The sequence below is a fragment of the Trematomus bernacchii genome, unplaced genomic scaffold (genome assembly GCF_902827165.1).
Source record: "Trematomus bernacchii unplaced genomic scaffold, fTreBer1.1, whole genome shotgun sequence".
Lineage (NCBI taxonomy): Eukaryota > Metazoa > Chordata > Actinopteri > Perciformes > Nototheniidae > Trematomus > Trematomus bernacchii.
In genome coordinates, this window is record NW_022987739.1 from 10,591,849 (window position 1) to 10,613,907 (window position 22,059).

General features: G+C 41.1%; 1 protein-coding gene across 9 annotated transcripts in view; it reads left to right on the forward strand.

Annotated features, from left to right (window-relative positions):
- The first annotated feature begins 20,801 nt into the window (after positions 1-20,801).
- The window catches only part of LOC117495585 (ephrin type-B receptor 3-like), a 61,603-nt gene continuing 60,345 nt past the window's right edge, over positions 20,802-22,059 (forward strand). For all 9 annotated transcript variants that reach the window (XM_034146893.1, XM_034146894.1, XM_034146901.1 and 6 more), the window contains exon 1: positions 20,802-21,521. In XM_034146893.1, coding sequence (XP_034002784.1) covers positions 21,458-21,521 — 64 coding nt within the window. In that variant the 5' untranslated portion in view covers positions 20,802-21,457. The remainder of the gene's footprint in view (positions 21,522-22,059) is intronic.

The following is a 22,059-nucleotide window of genomic DNA, read 5'->3' on the forward strand; positions in this document are numbered from 1 at the left end:
AAAGAGAAGGAGAGACAGAATAAGAGACAGAAAGATTGAGTGAAGCTAATATGAATGAGGTTGGAAGGGAATACATTGCTGATGTCTGCCATAAGGTTTTGGCATTGGTTCCACTCTCCTTGTTTGTGGGGTAGCCAATGGCAACTCCACATCATGTTTTTATTAAAGATTGATGACATTGTAATTCAGTTAGAAATGCACCACATTCTCACTGGACTGCTCTCTGACCTGAAATATGTTTCAAACTAAAATATCATTTTAATCGTGTGAAATATTTTTGGAAGATGGGTTATTGCTGTATCTTACTATTACCTGCCTATCACTTAAAGTGTGACTATACTGTATGCAGGAGCGCTTGATGTTAAAGCACCTGTATGTTCTAGGCTTCAATTGTTAACTGCTCATGCAAATGTATCGTCACTGTCATTTCATTCTATTTCGATTTTCTTTTCAATAACACAATGACACTTTTCTGCATAAGAGACAGGAACAATGTATACCTCTATATTTCACTTTAATGTTCCAAAGTCTTTATATAGAAGGTTATTAAACACATTTGCAGTTTCATGACTGCTGGTGCAAAAGAAAAGAGAAACTCAAAGTATGAAATGGCTGGACTGGGATGTCCATGATAAGGACACAGGCTTGGTACACTGACATATTCTATTTAGTCATACATTTTGCTGAAAGTATAAAGTTGGAGATAAACTGTATTGAAGCCAATTAAAGGTGGGGTAGGTAATTTTGGAGAAACCAGCTCGAGTGCGCTAGAATTTGAAAATACACAACCGGAAAAAATCTGCCACTTCCTTACAGAGCCCCTCCTCCAACACACACGAACGCGCACATGATCAATGAGGGCACGAGATAAGTTTGTGCAGAGATGGAAGGCTGACAGGCAGGTAGGCCATCCAGTTATTTTAGCCGGGCCGGCTAAAATGATTGGTCGTGCTTTTTACAGTACTACGGCTTCCACAGATGACATTTTTTTATGGATTTTTTGTCAAAGCACTTAAGATATTCATTGCTATCGGGATGTTAAGAGCATTCCATGGAATATAACAAAAAGTGTATCTCGAGCCGGTTTCTCAAACTTACCTACCCCACCTTTAAGAGCAAAAATATCTTAACTCTTGTCAGCAGCAAACCACGTTGTAACACCTTGTGACATCTTTATGTTCTCTGAGGCTCGCTCCTGCAGTTTTTACGTTTCTCTAGGAGTTTAATATTAGTTATCTTCAGACGTTACGTCACTGGCAACAGTACATATTTCAGCATGCACGTATGCAGCTGAAAAAAGCCCCGATCTCTGCCTGGCAGTTGAACTGACAAACATGTCCCACCACTCAAAGCTTTCTTCAGGCTCAGAGGTAATCTGTCCTCCTCACTGCTCAGCAACAGCTCTCCTATCTCCTTTCTCATCCATTATCTCCTTATTTCAATGGACCCTCATCCATCAAGGAAACCACAATTAAGCCTGTGGATTCAATTTGTCATTTACCCCCTTAATTTTATTGCCAAAAGAATATGTCTAATTATGACAACAAGAGGATAATTGTAACTAATTTGACACTGGCCAAGATGAGGCAGCCTCTGTTGTATTTTTAAACTGTCAGATTTGGCAGAATAGACACCTCTCCGGGGGAATAGTGATTTTATCAAACAGGTTCTTCATGAAAGAGCTGGTCCTTTAAACAAGAAATAACAAACCATCTAAACAGATGAGAGTTTGGGCAGCTTGATAAGTATTGATTGATTGTAAAAGTTATGCTCAAAGTAGCAGATTAGGCTTTTATTGCTGTTGGAGTACTTCTCGAATAAACTGCATTTACTGCATCAAAGCCACAGGGACGACAAAAAGGCTGCTGTCAATATTCTGACTTAAATGCAATGAAACATAGTTGATATTTTTGTATTTCTTACTTATTTAACCATTAGATGAAGTGTCACTTCACATGTGTTGTTTTTATTATATTTTATCACTTTAACTGAATAAGAAGTTTTAATTTGGAGGGCAAACTGCAAATTAGCTTTAAAACACACTGGGCAATAACGGTGTTGCGCAATCAAAATATATATATATATAAATAGTGTTTGTGTGTTCACCCTTTGTCCAACGAGATCTCTTCCTGCAGAGCACAACTTGCAGCTGATGTGCTGCTAAAATGACTGTAATTTGTGAAAGTAAACATATTAGTGTCTGTTAATTATAACTAGCAGATGTTGAATCTTATGTAGGAACATATATTTCACCCTTCATGAAGATGAAACAAAGCGTATCTACAAGTGACAGCAGTCCAGTACTGAATGTTTTGCAAGTTCCAAATAATTCTGCTGAAACACTTATTTTTACACACTCCAATTTTACTTTTGTTCAGCATTGATAAACATAGATGACAGCATTGTTTGAATAAAAACACAAAGGCCAAGGTGTGTGTATAAACATATCTAACAAAATGTCAGACACAAGTGTACCTCACTATCCCTTATAGCATCACACCCACTCTTGTGTGCATGGCACAAATTCAATCAAGGAAACGAGGGTGGAAGGGGGAACTATTCTGAGCCTACAACAATTGAATTTGTATTTTTTCATTCCAGGGATGCCACTCCCGCACCAACACCATCCCTGCAAGCACCTACAATTTTCCAGATTAGCACTCCTATTGTACCTCTGGCATGTTCCAGAGACACGGCACAACAACCCACCCCCAACACACCAGCACATCCCCCCGCCCCTCACCTTCTTTGCTGCAACCACTCCCCGTCTCCCCAAGCTTATTAAGCTAATTAGCTCTTTCCACCTCGAACAATTTCATTCTGTTTAATTGTGTTGCCTTTGTCATCCCAGACTCGTTCTTTAAACAGGTTTACGGTAAACTTAAGACCAGAACCCTTGCTCTGGGGCAACATGTAAGCCGTAAGCAAGAGAGATGAGCTTTCGTTCAAACTGTCTCTCCCGAAAGAAAAAAGTGTCTGTATGAAACCAAAAAATATTCTGTTTCCATGGCAATATGGTCTTAGTCAAGCTTCAAGTAGCATGAGTGTTTTAGAATTGAGCTTTTCTCATGCAAGGGAACAAGCAGACAGGCTGGCTGAACATTTTGAACCTTTTTCCCGATATGTTTTTTCACCTAATTTATAGTAGCTGCTATAAGAGGCCGTCAGCTTTTTCCCAAGAATGCCCTCCTGTTAGTGTTATTATATTATATTTTACACAGACATAATATATAAATGTATTAGATATTATACATTTCATGTTTTTACAGTGTAAATTCAAATGACAATAACTATGGAATTAAGGTAAAGGGTTGATTTGTATATGGTATAGCATTTTAAATGAAATAATCCGGTATTCACTATCAGATAATACAATCCTCGGCTCCTACCCCTTCACCTTGAAGTGAAGATGTCGGGAAATTCTACTATAATTACATTTGGCTACACAAACCACAACAATTTCAACTGCCCACAAACACTGAAGAAAAAACACTCGGCAGTGTGTAAATACTGTAATGTGACCCTCACCGAGACGGCTGGGACTACGTCCAACTTTTCCAGATACTTGGAAAACCTTACAATTTATATTACAATGTTTTATATTAAGATCTTCCTAATTTACTGTTTTTAAAATAATCACTTTTTGAATAAATATTATGAAGTTGAATGTATATCTTACTGTTTGTATGTCTATGTAGTGTTGGATTCACAGTAGTCTGGTTCCGGTCTTGATTCGGTTTCACCCTGCCTTGTTCTTGGTCTTGACTCGATCTCGCCCTCTTAAAGTCTTGGTCTTGGTCATGGTACACTCTGGTCTTGGTCATGCCTTGGTCTCGGTTAAGGTGGTCTTGACTACACCTCTAGCAGCATTGCAAAACAAACACAGAGGTTATAAAACACATTGACACAAAGCTAGTAAAATTGCTTAGATTTGCAAGGCATAGCTCTTTGTTGAATGAGCTTTCATTTTAAATGGGACTCGACATCTATTTTTTAAACCTTTCTCTTGGTACATATTTTACCATTTAATGAGTACCTGTAACAAACTTCTATTTTAAAACATATCCTGTTCTCCAATCTTTTTGTGACAGTTTTCTTTTCACTGAATTACAAACACTTTTGATGTCATATAAGGCGGACAACACATTATTCATACAATTTCTAACTACGTATTTCTCTGTCCTTAGGTTCCTGAATGTCCTGCTGTCTTCTGCGGGCCCAACAGTCCACCCACCCCCCACTCCCTCTCACACAGCTTGGACCTTGTCAATCTTCATCCAAGATGCCCCACACAACCATCTATTCCAACCCGTCAGACCTTTCTGCAAGATGGAATAATATAAAGAACTAATATTGGACTCATTAAGTAGGGTTTATTGGAGTGACTGAGTATATCGTAATGGCAGTGGCACTGTACAGAGCTGCTTTGTCCCTCCGAAGATTTCTACTATATCTAGCTTACCTTTTCACTGTGATAGATTGACTAAAGGACCCTGTGACATCAGTGTTGGTTGTGGTTAAAGGTGCATCAGAGCACATTTATTCAGATGTTCATCAATTTGGTTTCCAATCCAAGCATACAGCAAGTGTCACATTGAAGATGTAGGCCCAATCCCAAACCACGCCCTACACACTACCCCTCCGTTTGCGCATTCGCGCGGAGGGTCCGCCACATTAAGTGCTGTTCCAAACCAACGAATGTGGAGCGGTGTGGAGGGGGAGTGGGCTATCAAGCCATCAAACAGCGAGTCTGCAGCGGTGCTGACTGGAGACCGGTCTCTACCTGACCGGTCTCAACGCTGTGTGTGTCCGTCAGGAAACACGCTGTTTACAAACAGTTCCAGCAAACATCACTGATAAATTGCGATGTTAACAACCTCATGATAACCTGATATTTTTTTAACTTAGGATCGTATACCTGTGTTTAGTCTAGAAAAAGGTAAATGTGTGCATTTTATTATAAAGTTGTGCATATTTACAGACTTTTGCAAAAACTAAGAAGCTTATAAAAATCAGGTTCAAAACTAAAAGAGCTTTACAAAAAAGTAACACAATTAAAGATGTTTGGAGTTTTATTTGAGTTATTAATTGTAATGTTTTGTTTAAGAGATGCTGATTTGAAACCGTTGTTACATACAGTTACGGCATTTCCTGTTTCTGCCGGAGAGAGGGGAGTTTGTCCCAAAGCTTTCCGCTGTATTTACTCCCTCCATCTGACAGGAGGGAGCCTCATGTGTCACTCCACGGAGTTCACTCCGTCACGGAGGGGGAGTGTGTAGGGGTAGGGGTAGGGCATGGTTTGGGATTGGGTCTTGGCAGGTACACTCAGTGACACTTTGGCGATCAGCTCAGAATCCAGCCTACATTGAGGGGGTACTGTTGGGAACATACTGAATGTACTCTTCCAATATCAGAGTAGCACATGATAACAAAGGCCCAACTATAGATATGTACGTAACAGGATGTATGATTACCTGGAAGAGCGTCAGGACACACTGTTTTAGGCATATGATAGCTATGTGACAACGATTAACATGATGATTTAGGCCTAGGCTCCACGGGGACGAAAACGGGTTGAATCCGCATATTTCTCATGCGTATAGCCCTTTAAGCTCGACGACGCCGTAACAGAAACGTAGAAACAGACCCCGCAAACGACAACGGGTCCAAAGGTGGATAGATCTGGGAACGGAGCGCTCTGGGGGGTCGAACGGGGCCGTGGGGTCGCCTATACGGTCATCCGTTTCATAGCCCCGCCTCTCCCCACCTCTGCTGCTCACCCCCGCAAAAGTACACTGCACACTGAATTCAGATTATTTATCTTTATCTCGATATGAACATAAACGCGAGTGAAGTCTAATCTGACAGGACGGAGACACGCAGCTCCTCCGGCTGTGATGCAGCGGGAGCAAAACACACACTTCAAGTCAGATCATCACCCTTAGCTATTTTAATTACCTCTCAAACTACCTAAACTAGTTATAAATATGTTTATTTTTTTTTTTATTTTTACTTACTGGATCAGCTGCTGCATGAGGAAGCATGAAGATTTCAACTTTAACACACATTGACCGGCGAAAAACTCTGCGCGGTTCCCTCCGGCCCCACCGCGGAGAAAAAACAGAAGTGCAGCCATGACAACCATTCTTCTTCGCTGCTTTTGTGGAGGAAGTTGCTGCTTTTGTGGAGGAAGTTACAGCGCCACGTACAGGTTCGGCATATGTACTGCAGCTTTTCCAGCGGTTGGATGTAAACGGAGCCGTCTCGTGGAGCTTGACACAATCCGGTGTATATTGCGTGTGGGCGGAAGGTTTTTTGCGGTTGCATTTGCGTTACTCCGATGCGTTTTGCCGTATGGGTTCCCGTGGAGCTGGGGCCTCAGCCTCCATGGAGATAGACATATGACAAGCATGATCATTTCTGACGTACTAGTTGTACCATATGCTCTGTATGTGATGACTACTTCCATTCTTGCAAGGATTAATAAATACATGTATCCTGTTATTGAAGCTCAAGCAGGTGACGAGTGATATTTTTCTAACAGGTACTATTAGCAGTTAATAAAGAAATGGGAAAAGGAACCTGGTACAAATGTGAGTTGAGTCCAGAAGAGCCGTACCATGCAGCCTAAATGTGGAAAAGTGGCCAACAATTTGATGAGAATGATGGATAACTGTTCAGCAGTAAATACCCTTACTTGATACACCCTGACCCTGGTTTAGAAAGTCAGTGTTAAGAATGAGAAACGTTTCACAAGTAGTCGATAAATGTTTCCCAAAACATTAGTCACATCATCCTAAAGCCTGCAATGTTTGGTTTTTTTTCTTTCATTTTTCTTCAACACGTTTACACTCAACAACATCCTCCCTCAGCTAGACCAATAGAGCACCTAAAAAACAAAGGCACCCTAGCCACACATCCCTGACCAACCATTGATCCTTGAGTCTAAATTCCGGATCCTGCCTTTTCTTTTAACAACCTACAGGGCAAAACCCCCTTGAAGGATTCAAATAAGGCAGAGAGGGAAACAAGGAAGGGACGGAAGGAAGGATGAGCCCCTGGTAATGGGTGCTGGAGCGGCAGCCGACAGAAGCCACATTGTCAATAGGGTGTGAAATTCTTGCTTGGATGGGACCTCCGTCTGGTAAATAGCTGAAGCAACAGAGGGGGGGGAGGAAACGCGTCAGCCTGTCTGCCTACATTGGTCCCATGAGCCTTCACATCATGCCCAGAGAGAGAGAAGAGTTTATCTGTGGTTGCCGATGCCCAACCAATCTCCCCACTGACCTCTGTTGGAAACCAGTGGGGAGGTTGTCATAAGGCCAACAAAACAGTAGGCGAGAGGCCTTGTTGCAGCGGTGTGTGGCCTGGGCTGTTACAGAAATAACTTGGAGAGTACATCATAACACAACACCACCCGTTGGGACCAGAGGCCACGAATGAAGAAAATGCAACGCGTAAATTAACCCAAGAACTCACAGAATTCTAACACGTCTAATAATAAGCATATCACTGTCATTTCTAGTTTTAAGTAATGTGAGGAAATACTTTTGAGAAAAACATTAAGAGAATAATAGACTCAGCTGTCAACTCATCGCCACAGCTGTCACTGCAATATGGCTTCAAAGCAGCCTGAATACTTACATATTGCCCCCATTACACAAATAAATTAAAATGTAAGACTTTTGATTTGATTTGAAGGAACAACATCGCTGGAATCAGTCTCTCAGATGTGAACGAGGTAGATTGATACAAAAGTGACATCGAGAACAAAGATCTTGAATCAAAAAGTTTAATTAGGTTAAGAAATGACCTGTTTCCATCTTAGCAAGGACCTCGACCTTTATTGGACTGCATGGGGTCGCACTGCTCTACATCGCCTCACCTCAAACTTTGTGACACATTTTCTCAAATAACATCCTATTAATTAGTTGAGTGCATTGCTCTGTTCAGAGGTGGGACAGTTCCTAGCCTGGAGCTGGCCACCCCGTCTCAGGTGGTTAGACACATGCAAATCTGTTTGTTTCATCAAGTGTGAATTCAATTTGCGAGGTTCTTTTTAATCTAGAGCACCTTTGCCCCTAGCACATAGGAGGAGACCACAAAGCTCCTGTTTTGCAGAAGTTTTGATGAAAAAGAGTAAAAGGAAGGGCAAAAGGATATGAAGAGGCAACAAAGAGAGGTAATGAAAGGCAAATGTGGGCTGTTGTTTGGGAGGGAGAAAGAATCAAGGTCCTGCAACCTTGGCGATTCTATATAAAATTGTTGCCTGGATTTATTTTTCTACCATCCATACCCATCGGAAACTCCTAAACATTTTCACATCAGAATAGTATAAAATGGGCAAGATAAAAATGGCAAACACTGACAGATACAGTAGTACTGGATGGAGACAGGGGAAAAGAGACGAAAACAAAAGACTGACGTTATCGGTATTTCTGTACCCATGCTCGCTGTTTGTAGTCTGTTTTGTCAGGGTGTTTCTCATGCTTGTCTGTAGAATATGTTCTGTTTTCCCCAGTGGATGCAGCCAGTTGAGAAAACAGGGATTTGCTACAAAGGAAGAGCACCACTTTTGTGCTGGAGTCGGCAGAGGAGGGTATCGCAGTTCCCTCGTGAAAAGTTTCCTGAAAGCATGAGAGGAGAAGTGTGCCTGATTTGTTCACTGAGTCGTGAAAGAATACTCACATACATCCAAAGCCAAATACTAGAGCGTGCACACACACAAACACGCACACACAAACAGACAAAGAAATCCCTACTTTGATCTATGATCTCACACACCAAACACTTGTCCCACAAAACAGATTGTTACACACACCCACTCAAGCCAGGACTTTGTATTCATCCAGTCAAGTGAAGACAAACTGCTGTCACCACATATGCATACACATGTAAATAATAAAAACAACGCAGACTCTCACCCATATTCCAAACTGGTGATTCTGGTGATTAAGGGAAATGGAATGTGTTTTTGAGTCGTAAAGGAGACACCTTACTTTCTACCCATGATGCGTCATCCAGGTCTGATTGGGTGTAGGCCAGGATGTGTCAGTGTTCAACGATGACAGACAGCCAACGTTGGTCCTACACTGTCAATGTCGAAGCATGCGGTGACACGACACAGTCTGTTATCACATGAATGTGAATCAGCCCTCGAAGCAACGGACCACAAATCACATCAGCGAAAGCAACAAGACAACGTTTTCCATTTTAGGAAGAAGTTAGGAGGGATGAGTAAAAGGCCCTCCAGGCCAAATGGAGCTGTTGTTTTTGTATGTGTATGTCTGCGGCGGGCTGCAGTTTTGTCATAAGAATGATAACATTGTGTGAGGCATTGTGGGTGTGCAAAATGATATCATAGCTTTTCACTTCTTAAACTCTAATATGGCTGTTATTCTCACTCTCAATTGCATTCTTGTTTTGTTGCTTTTGGCAAATAACCAAGAATAATAATATTTCAGACTTGTCTTTCTGTTTATAAATAAAACAGAGTCAGTAGTCTGCGTGGCATGTGTCACCATAAACAACACGAGTGGCAATTATAATACTATCTTAGTCCATGGCCTTTTTATCACAAACAGTATATTATCCATTCAAGATTATCAGCTGTTCAGTTTAGAGATTTCAACTTTTAATTTAGTCAAACTGTAGTTTTTACAGTTTGTGTATCTTTGGATACCTCATCCTCCAGTGAGCAGTTATCTGCTTTGAAGCTCAGTCAACATTTGTACTTTTTCAATGGATATTCTGTGTGATGACCCCAATTCTTCTTTTGCAGATTAACAGTGTGAAGGTTTGGGCTCTGGTTTAGCTCTGTATGGATAACTGTTCTCATGACAAATCGCAGCAGCCCTCAGGGACGAGGACAGACAGTCTTGACACACACCACACCGCCGTACTGCAGCACCTCAGAGGCTCGCAGTAATCCTACCGTATACCATTACACTTTATATAGACTAAACACAAGACCAGGTGAGGGAATGACGGAGTGTAAAGAGTATGTGTGTGTGTGAGTGCATAGTGTGCGTGTACCTAAGCATGCATTTTTTTTGTGTCAAAGTGTGTACATGTGCGTGTGTGGGCCTGCTGGCCTGTCACACCCCGTGTCTCCACTCCCGCTATGTGTGCGTGCAAGCATGCTTGTGTGTATGTCTGCATAATGCAGAACAGCCTTGCCTGCTACCCCAACTTGAAAAAAAAAAGTCACACAGCCAGGAGGCCACTTTGAAATACCAGGTGCTCATTTGGCAAATCCAGGCAACTGGGGTGTTTACATTTCAGCGACTGAGAAGGGAAAAAGTCCAGATGCCCCCTGAGCTGCTCGGCAGCGTCCATACAGAGATCACTCACATCGCCATGGGTGACAGACCTGTGTGTGTGGGGGGGTCTGGTCATAAAGAGAGTGCTGGAAAAAGTCACCAAACACCATATGATGACTTGCAGCAGGAGACATGACACTAGCAACAATGCTGAAAATAAGCCACCTTGGGTAAGATTGTTTGTTTTGAGCGACACCAATTCTCTTTCCCTGTACACACTCACGCCCTCTGTTTCTCTTTCCCTCTTATTACGCTGTTCTCCTTCTCTCTGGCTCTTGAATAGCTCTATTGTCCTCTGCCATTGTTGACACACTGTTTGCAAACAGCTCAAGTACTTCCTTATCAGTTAAAAAAACAATGAGGCATGAATGAGAGTATGTAATGTGGGGGTTTTGTGAATGGCAAAGCAATAGACCTCTACAAACCACGTGCACACACACAGTTATGCACTTTAAATGCAACCACAGCGCACCTTGTCCCAACCGGCATTGCAGACTATTTTATTCTTTCATTATGTCTACTATCAATTTACCGACAGTAAATTAATTCTGTCATGATAAAACATAGCCTGTCAAATGTCTTCAGAACACCTGCTCATAACAAATCACTGAGGCTCTCTTTATGACTGATTGCTTCTTGGCAGAGCGTTTTGTGTTGTCTGTTTGTATCAGCGGCAGGCATAAGGCAGCTGACTGGTGCTTTTGGGTTGTGTGTGGGTAGGTGCTGGCAGTGTGACTGTTTCTTGCGTATATCTGTCCCATAAAGATGGGTGGAGCTGCTTAGGAGAGGAAATCATAACTGGTCTGTGCATGTGTGCATTCAAGCATGCATACTTAGCGAACATTGTAATGTTGAATATATCTTTACAAGAGGGACTCCACCCATGTAAATATAGCACCAAATTATATTGATATTTTTCCATTTGTGCCTCCTGCTTGCTTTGTAAAATCCGAGACTGCTATGATATCGGCTCCAAACATTTGGAGATTGGAAAGTGGTTTAACTTGGCCACCTCCTGCGTGTTGCTGTCCGTCAAATGCTTGTTGGGTACAGTCATGTGTTTGTGTGCATGTGTGGCTGTGTCTCTGTCTGTGTGTGTGTGCACCTCACAACTGCATGCATTCATTCCTTCTGCAATGTGCATACTGTGCATGCTTGTCTGTGCATGGGTGCATATTATTGAATTACATACCAAAAAGTATTCTCTGCCAGGAATCTTTCTCTTGTTCTGCCAGTCAGTTGCCACAGCATGCATGAGTAGAGAAAGTGAGAGCACAACTTGCTATTCTATTATTCCAAACCTCATATTTAAACCCACTCAACCAGCTGTTGTTTTCATTCAACTTTTAACTGTGTGAACCAAGGATATAATAGAGTATGACATGGGACAGTTAAAACGTAATACAACAAATCTGAAATCATTTAAAAAGTCTACTAAAATGAAACAACTGATGTGAACAAACTGTCAATAGGTTCAAATAAGTTTGTCAACAAAACAAGTTTCCTGAAAGTCATCTGTAGTCAGTCCATGATTATTGGTTATAGTGTTATAGCCTCTTCCGATACCAGACAAAATAGGATAGTAATTACAGTATGTGTGAAATAAGCTTCCTATAACAGTATAACTTGTTGTGACTCATAAGTGGAGGAATTATTATGAGTTGCAGCCTAGCTACCACAAATGTTGGTGATGTAATCATGTGTAAGTGCATGAACAAGTCAGAGCCCTGAGGCCAAACAATAAAGTTGCCATGCTTTGTCTGTTGGAGGCCAGGTCAACAGTGAAACTGCAGGGTGATTGTGAGTCGTTGTTTCATCTATGGCTAGACTTGTATGTGTTAGGGTACTCATCTAGGCAATAGTTACGCAAAAGCACAGAAAAAAGCAGTACAGTCATATGAACATGGAAGTGTGCTGCATTTGCAAGGACGCAAGATGGACCGACAATCCTGTCTTCAGAGAGTTTGAGATAGTAGAAATTGCATTTTCATTCACTCCTGCCAACTCTTACTTTTTGTGTGTATGTGCATGTGGCATACAGTCTCTAATACTGTTTTATGTTGTATCATCATCACCACACTATCTATATTAAAGGATTGGTTGACCCACTTAAAATAAATCATTCTGTCTTTTTTCCCAAGTTTAGGGAAATCTGTCTGCTATTTCCACCTCTACCTCAATACTAGGGTGACAAAGTAAATGTTCTTTGTAGGACTTTGTATTGAGAAATACAATTCCAAAAATATTACCGCACTTTCAAAAACTGTCCTGGATATTATGGGTAATCCACAGAATAGGATGTCAACAGTTGCATTGACCATTTTCTAATTAATTTGTAAAATATGATGTTTCAATACTGATGTGACTAAACACATCCCATACACCTTTATTACACTTGGACATACAACTTAAAGTCTGGACAAATAAACCAAATTATCCATACAGTATGATGAATAAAGATGTTCTTTTGTGTGTGCATTATTTAGATGAACCAACCTTAAATAGTATATACATGCATTGATCCTTCCAAAACTAGGTAGCAAAAACCTAGCACTGTGATCAATGTAATGCCTTTTATTGAACAATTAAAATGTTAAAGGATAGAGAATCCAATCACTCAATTCTGTGTGTGTACCGTTCCTCTTACCTTCCCGTAATGGGGTACATTTCCTCATCATTGTGGCAGTACTGGCATGGTCCTGCTCTGGTTCGTTGCTTTACCTGCCAACTAGTGCCCAGGGAGAATCATCTGGTATGGATAAAGAAGCTAAAGGGGACAAACACATACTCAATGCCATGCCAAAGTAAAAAATACTTTGATTACATTACACATAATGATAATAAGGACATAGCGAGCACCCATGAGGTAATAAGGGCCTGGCGTACACATTTACAAACTAACAGACAAACACACTGAATCAGTAAAGTCTTGCACCATCTTTCAAGGAGTCTGAGCTGTCTCACAATATGCCAAAAAGCCATGAGGCCAAGCAAAAGACCAGCTAATCTAATGACCAGCTCACACCCTGTAGCACTTCCACCTCTGTAAAACTATCTACTCTCATTAAGATGCATTTATTCAGATTTCAGATGATTCAGCATGTGCCCTCTTGCTACAGGAGGTATTAACTCAAATATGTGGAGGACATTTGCTATATGGTGTCCAGATTTAAGGGTGTTGGCGGTTGAGGTTATCTGCTTCCCATTACAAAGCTTTTGGGTCATAGTATGTTGTATACGAGTGGTTTGGTCATGCAGAGAGAGAGAAAGACCGGATGGGAGCACTGTTGAATGGTAGCAATGGTTAAACTGAAACCATGTGCGTTTGTGGTTATAAACTTTGTCTACCTCTGGGAGAGCCTGAATCAAGCTGGACACTGAGGGGGAAGAAATCCCTTTTCACCTGATTGACAGTAACTGGACAGGGATGATTTGCTGTGATTTGATGCTTATCAAATGTATGACACCAAATGTATTGACCTCTGCTTCAGTCAAAGTCAAGTCATTCTTCTAGATGAGATATGAGCATTGCAGTAGCTGCGCTATCACAGATTTTGATGTTCTTTCAAATTGCAGAACATTCCTCTAGGCCTGTTTAATAAGGTCATTTGCTGGCTTGTTGTTTATAGTGACCTCCAATAACCTACAGTAGAAAGCATCTGCCTCCATTTGCCGCTGTTGGCAACCCTCAGGGTCACAGACTGCATGGAAGACTGCGTTTTGCAGCTGGACATGTCGAAAGGTTGAGGGTCAACAGGGGGTTTTGGGGTATGAAGGAAGAACGTGGCCATGAGGGAGACACTATGTTGACATTGTGTTTGGACACTTTGAACATTGTTATCTCAGACAGTGTGGGGCTCTGGGCCAATCAATCATTCTGTTATTGGACCAGCACCGGTGATTATTCATTCTGGACCTTTGATATCGACTGTTGTCAAATGGTTCCTCCATGAGCTTTCCTCTTTCCTCTCCGTCTGGACCTTGTACATTTGTTATGGCTTTATTTTCTTCAAAATATTTAGTTATAAAAGTAAATTTAGTGTTCTTTTTTAAGGTCCAACTTGAAAGTAATCCAGTGTCGTGATGGAAACGTCCAGAATATTTATGAATGTGAAGCAATTCTTTTGGCACGAGTTAAACTTAGATATTTCAAGCTCAGCCATGGTTGTAAAGAGACAGAATATAAATCTGGTATGTACAGGCAGGCGTACCTCGGTAGCAGAGAGGTAGCAGGTCACACATTTGGAAGGCCATGCATTTACAATGGCAATGATGGTAGTAACACACCGGATTTTTCCATTGAGTTAATGGGAAAATCTCTGAAGCATAAAGTAGTGTTTCTGCTGGCCAATGTACTTGCCTTGACCTCCTTCCATATACTCTGCCACTCAGGCCAGACAAAATACTGTAATACAGAGAAAGGAGGAGGCAAAGGGCAAGCAGAGAAACAGTTTTGAGAAATTGAGGGGGTTGAGAGAGAGGTGTATGGACTAATGTGTGTTTGTTTTGTACATGACTTTAAGCAAGTGCGTTTGAAGTACTATCGTTAAATATCTCGTGTTTTAATACCAGAACTATTACTTCTTCGAATGATTATTTTTTACACTAAATGATTTGCTGAGTTAAAGATGTTTCAGATCATTCAATTGAATTCAAGCAACAATGGAGTGGGGCTTTGAATATCAAATGTTATACTTTCTTTTATAGGTCAAATTGATGATACACCCTGTAGCCAGTTCAGCCTGTGTTTTCGATAGAAAATGAAACAATAAAACTTGCCCTGATTATGAATGTGGACACTGTATCTGCCAAAATGGACATTCAAATTGAAAGTCTGCTTATTCAGTTACAGCAAGTGGAGCAACAGTTAAGGTTGGGCAAGAGAAACATTGGTTTAGGTTAGGATGAGGCTTTTGTTTTGGCCTAAAAATCATAATTTACAGTTACAAGCTTCATCTGAAGCCAGGAACTGAATCCCAGACTTGGAAACAAATGCAATGGCTTAACACGACCTCAACATCAATACCTGAATATCCACCACATGCATGCCCTGTCATGGTGCTGAAAGGTTATTTCCCACTTTTTTTCTCCACACAGCGTGTAATTTGCATGCTCAGGCTATTTGTCAGCATTTATGTGCTGCTGTGACAGCGTGATCCTCCTACGTGTATGACTGCGTCTATCTATGACTGCTCGTCTGTCTAAATGCCTGCATGTCCGTCTGTCTGTCGGCACAAAGACACTGGGGTCGGGGTGATGGGATGTTGAGTCATAAATCATCAGTCACCTGAGTCAGTGAAATATATATTTTCTCTGTTAGATAGAGAAGGTGCTGAAAGGTTATAGATACCCGCTAGACGGACAGTAGCTTGTTGTGGCAGAAGTTCGGGTGATGGTGGTTTTTAAGGGAGGAGAGGACAGGGGTGGGGGGTCGGCAAAGAGGTGCTGATTTACAGCTGAAGGTGACACTGGATTTGGTGTTAGGTTTGTGTGTGTTTCTGCTGGTGTGCATAGAGGGGGGTGGATGATGGTGGTCTCGAGGGGGTTCAGTTGAGACTGCATTCGTGATCCTGTGTTAAGTGCTCGGTCAGTGGTGAAGGCCTTTAGGATTAGACCACCACCCCTCCCCACCCCCAAAACTCTTGTAAACTGCACTCCCGTTACCTTCACATACACACACACACATGCATACGCACACACACACATGCACCACCTTTATGCCTGGATTCCAGCTTTGAGCTCTTGTGAGATTCTCCAGAGCCGCCCAACACCAGCTCCTCCTCCACCAGTACTACCAGTACTCTTTACTTGTTCACTCAAACACACACATGAACAAGCACACCCATACACACACATGTGCACACACATGTCAAAAGACACTCTAACATAACCAACGGCTCACCATTCCCTTAATATTCCAGAGTAAAGCGATCCCCTCACACTCACATCACATTAGTGCTGCTATTAGACCATACCCAGACATAAGGGCTACAGGGTATGTGTGTGTTTGTCTGTGTGTCTGTGTGTGTGAAGTCTGCTAGATTTTTATGCATGCTAGAGGGGGGTGACTGTGTGTGTTTGTATTTGCGACCGGGCATGTGATTTGTGAGGGAGGAAGGGAAGGAGAAGTTAAGTGTGTGTCAGAAAATGTCCTGTGTGTGTGTGTGTGGTGTGTGTGTGTGTGTGTGTGTGTGTGTGTGTGTGTGTGTGTGTGTGTGTGTGCGTGTGTGTGTGTGTGTGTGTGTGTGTGTGTGTGTGTGTGTGTGTGTGTGTGTGTGTGTGTGTGTGTGTGTGTGTGTGTGTGTGTGTGTGTGTGTGTGTGTGTGTGTGCGTGCGTGTTGCATTTTAAGAGAGAAAGTAGAGACACTGATATCCTGGCATGAGATGAGTGGGAGGAAGGATGGATGAGGTTAGCGAGGGTCTGGCGAGGGCGCAGTAGGTGTAAGCTTGAGAAATTTCCATATGGCAGTAAAATGTCTGCCACATTACTTATTGAGTTTCTAATGTGTGCCAGGTGCTTCTCACGAACATAAGTGGGCCATTTCTCTGTCTGTGTACTGTATATGTGTTTATTTTAAGTAACATTTGGAACAAATTGTGGACTCCAAACCAGATCAGCCACTGCTTCAGGGTCAACATTGATGTCCACATATTTGTTTCAGAAACAGCAAAACAATATCCTCATGTCCTTATTTGGGAGATTATAAGGCAGGGCCAATGAGGGTCAGACTTGTTATGGGTATTAGTTAAGTAAAAAAACAAAACATCAATGCATTATCTTTGAAAATAGGGTGTGTGTGTGTGTGTGTGTGTGTGTGTGTGTGTGTGTGTGTGTGTGTGTGTGTGTGTGTGTGTGTGTGTGTGTGTGTGTGTGTGTGTCTTTCAGCTCTAATCTCGACCCGCTGCAGGGTTTATTACACGGCTGTATATACAGTTTTACTGCTGCCATTCATTGACGAGAAATCGTTCAACCGTCAAACCGGATTCAAATGAGACACACTATAAAATGTAGAAAAATAAACTTACTCAAAAAAGTTTAGTAAAAACCTAACCATTACTATGAAGCACAGGACCGTTGATTTATTAATGTGGACGTTCCAGTCATTGAAAAAGCGTGTTGGTTTATACCAAGTCCATATTTATGGTTTGAACACTTCTTTTTTTACATTGGCAAACAGTTGGGGGTTCAGCAATTCTCTGAGACTTACGACTGGTAATCTTTTGTTTATCATAGACCAAGAGTTTTGCTTTTTGATCTTCTGATAGAAGGTGAAACAAGAATCTGTGAAATGTATGTTTTCTTTTCTTAGCAAAGTTGCTCTAAAATCTTTCTACCTCATTTCCTTTTAAGAGCAGTCGTATAGAAGTAACAGAGGTGGCTGTCGTGAACTTGGTGTGCTTCTGGTTGCCCTTTAATAGGGTCCAGGCAGGAGAGCTCGGGCTTCGGTGGTTTTGGCAACAAACGAGACAGTCTTCTTTGAAGCCGCCACAGATCCTCTTACTCATGTCGCTTCACTTATAAAATAATTTTCCTTTCAAACAGTCGTTGTGAGGTATACAGGAATTGTTATGGGACTCTGACAAATGTCATGTCTGCAAGACCTAACTTTTAAAAATGTTTTAGAATATTTTGGGACATCGAGACCCAAATTCAAAAATGATAATCTATATTGAAAAATAAATGTGTCATTTACTAGAGTAATTAAATATGTCTCACAGCCTTTTGAATATATTTTAGATATGATATATTTCAGATAATTAGAACAGGCCCAACAACTTCAGAAAAGCACTGGTAATGACATGGTGTTGTTTATTTTGTCGTAAAAGGTTGGACAGTAAAGCAAATTGTAATATATTAGTAGTAATAATAGTAATATTCTGTATACAGTAATACTTTTTTTTGTTTCTACAAGATCTACATATTCTATATATATATATATATATATATATATATATATATATATATATATATATATATATGCAAACATAAACAATTGTATACATAAGGGATCCCTTTGAAAAGTCAGCATGTTGCATGGAGTATACGAGTTTGTCATCACATCCAATTTAACCTTTTCTAAATACTTTTTGTATCTGGTAGCCTCAAAATCCTGAGAAAAACATGTTTTAGTAGGAGCTGAGATTTAGAGCTCTTCAAGTATTGTAAACATTCAGCCAAATTAATTGTAACAATTATTTTCATCAACAGAAATGTAATTCGCTGTTTTTGATCAGTATGATTAAATGCTACATTAGTGAAAATATGTATTCTGAGTAAAAGCAAACAGTTTTGCCTTTTTACATTTAAAAACTAGCTTAGAGGTGAACAAAAAAAGTTTTAAAAAGAAACTCTTGTTGATCACTGTAAAACTGAAAGTCAGTTACACAAACTAGCCAAATGGCACAAGATTATTTCTTAAACTATTTATTACAACTCTGCAGGGGGCAACACTGACACATACATCACAGACACACGACAGAGCACATAGTTACATCTGTCTGCTTGCGCCTCTCAGGAAATGGCATCAAATCACCTTTCAACTTTACACTAACAGACCAGTTGTTTGGCTTCACTTTGACATTTCACAGGTCTAGTTTCCTCATAACTCACTGAAAAACTGTTCTTTATATAAGTGCAGGGAACAGCCTTCAAATTCCATTGTAACATATTTGTTATTCTTTGCACATATATAAAGTTGAAGCCATACTGCAAATCCCTTACATTGACTTTAATACTAATAACTTTATTTGAAGAGGGGTGTTCAGCTCTCCCCTTCTTTATAATCTCAAAATACAGCAGAGAACACATCAATATTCAACATGATTAATAATTCAGTCCACTTTTGCTATTAGGTAGACAAGTATGAATGCTGACTGTACCAATTCAGCCTCTCATTGAACTGTGCCTGTCATCTCTGGCCTAGTAATATATGTCTGACTATATTAAATGCATTTGCTGGTTATTGCTTAATTAAGCAAAACATGTTCGCAAATATTATTTAGTGGTTGGGTAATTTGGGCAATAATATTAATGTATCTGAGTATATGTTTTTTTCTTGTCAGCAGCCCTGTAACTCCCCTGCAAGATCACTGAATTGTATTTGAGTGACCAAATTACTATTTCCGTTATTTTAAAGCACTATAATATCCGTTTAGACTGAGAAATGTTCATGCAAGAAACTTGTTTTTTCTCTAAATAAAACGTAAATGTTATAAAAGGTTGCCCTTTGGACTTAAAAGCACAATTCTTGGCAGATTCCCTAACTTCTTTGAGCCCTACTGCTGTTTTGAGAATACACCGAGGCACTCACTGATACAATAAAAAAAGACTGTAAAGGCAGAGAGATTGAGGAGAAAGGCTGTAAAAGCCTGGTCGTGACACATAGGCTACCCCCTCTTCAACAGATCCAAGGAAGAGGAAAAGTAAATGGCAGGTCCATAATCCTACAGGAAAAAAACACTGTCTGCTTCCTTTTGTCCCAGCAAATCATTTTAATGTCTCGATATATTATAAACACAAACGGGCGATTTAAATAACTATGCAGTTATATGTTCCGCTCAAGTAAAAGCGCCGCGTCCAGGAAAGTTGTTCAGCTGTCATAAATTTAACAGAAAACTCCCAATGCCATGGACTCTTAAATCGACATTAGTAGAATACTTTGAAGTTTCTCTTCAGCGTATCATTGGAGTTGAAGTCGTAGCTACATTGTATATTGTGTTCATCCAAATCTTTTTTTCGAACTAGGTTTAGGATAAAATGCATTGAATCACTTTCATAAAAAAACATCCCCGAATAGCCTAGGTGTTTTTTCTTTCTTATGTTGAGGGTCCAGAGAGAACTAGAGCTTTCTCGTAATATATATTTTTTTTAAGTCAAGCAGTTGAAGAGAATGTTTTCAATGAAAGAAAGAAGTCAGCAGAAACTTCCACTCTCCTTTGCATCGAAACGGGGCGACCCGCAGGGAGGCGCTGTGTGTCCATCTCTGCGCACGAGCTGAGTCCAAGGAAGAGATAGGCACAGAAACGCGCTGTATAATAAATAAATAAAACACAAATCGACAATTAAGCTATTTATTCCAGCCTTGCAATAACTCAACATTTCAAGCGAAAATACAATTGAACATGTTGCACAAGTTATTAAAAAAAATATCCAAGAACTATTTTTGTCACATAAATGTTTAATCAAGTAGTTGGGAGAGCAGTTCGTTTGGCATGCACATTTTAATTTTAGACTGTAGGCCTACTGAAAATAAGTGAAACCAAAAAGATAGAAATGCACCCTAAACACGTATTTTATTTTGATAATAAATATGAGACGAAATGATTGTCAAGGTAGACATTTTTTCAATGCAGCTGCTTCAGCCGTAACCCCTCCTCCTTGTGCTGCCCCCCCTCCCTCCTTCCCTCTCCCCCCCCCCCCCCCCCCCTCTCTCTCTCTCTCTCTCACTTCTCTACTCTGCCGTTATTCCTCTACAGCCGTGTGCTTCATTCCAGTGCACGAGCCGAACGAAGCAGACGGTCCACATTGCAGCCGAAGCTGATACATTCGCTCAGGGAATAAATATCAATAAACCGCGAGGCTGTTTCTTCACAGGAATACGACTCGATCGTGGACGCATGTGAGCGTGCACATGCCTGGCTGGGACTGTACACCATGGCTCTGACACAAGTGTGGCTCTCTCTGCCTCTGCTCCTGTAACCACAGAGAAACTATTTGGATCTTTTCGCAAAGGCTGCTTTTTATTTTTCCCTCCATTGACTTACAAATAATTAATGCTGGAAATATTCTCCGGATGGTGACCTCGGACTGGACTACCTGTTTTCAACTGATTCGCTTAATAGGAGAGGAAGGGACTGAAAGACTTGCGCTTGCTGCTCTGGTTTAACAAGGCACCTTGGAGATAATTGAAAATCGAGAAGGACTGCTGTATTCACACATTTTACACCGAGGGTGTTATATCCGCCGAACACCTACCTTTACGTGTTTTGGTGAATGGGGGTAACTCTGGTGCTGGAGCCTTGACACCGCTGAGACAGGGACTGGGACGGGGGTGCGTGGAGCGTCGGATCACCCAGGATTGTGTTCCCTTCGCTCTCTCTCCTGGGTCTATTTACATGTCCATCCTGACTGCTTCATGACAATGGATTACTTTCTGCTTTTATGCAGCATCTTGCTGCCTTTGGTGTCCTCCGTTGAAGGTAAGACATTTCATATTCAGTTGTACGATGCCTAAAGCGTATTTCCCTGCTTATCAAGTGAGCCAGCACCCAAGCCTCTCTAAGGCTGCATGGGCACCGCAGCGGGTGAGGCTCCTCTATACCCACATTCTACATTTTGTATCATTCTCCAATTAAAAACTAACGTATAATGTTCGACTTGGCCATCTGGGTCGTTTTAAGGGATCCCTAATGGAATTAGTGGCTTTGCGCAACCAGGCACTGTGGCCACTGGCCAGTAAAGGTTTCAATACACAATTGTAATGCGCATCAACAAAGCCTCATCCATTTCAATGGTAGTAGTTGTGTATTCTTTTTTGTTACATGAGCTATTGTTGAATGCTAGTGCTTTCTTCGTCACTTAAAGGAAATTAGCTCCACACTGTATCTCATCGGGGAGTCGCGGCTCCAAGCCCCCCCAGACACTTCCCCCAGGTCGGCTGCGTGTATTTTTGTGCTGGACGCCAGTTTGGCCTTTTGACATGTGGACTATCACTTTAGGGTCAAAGTACACACTCAA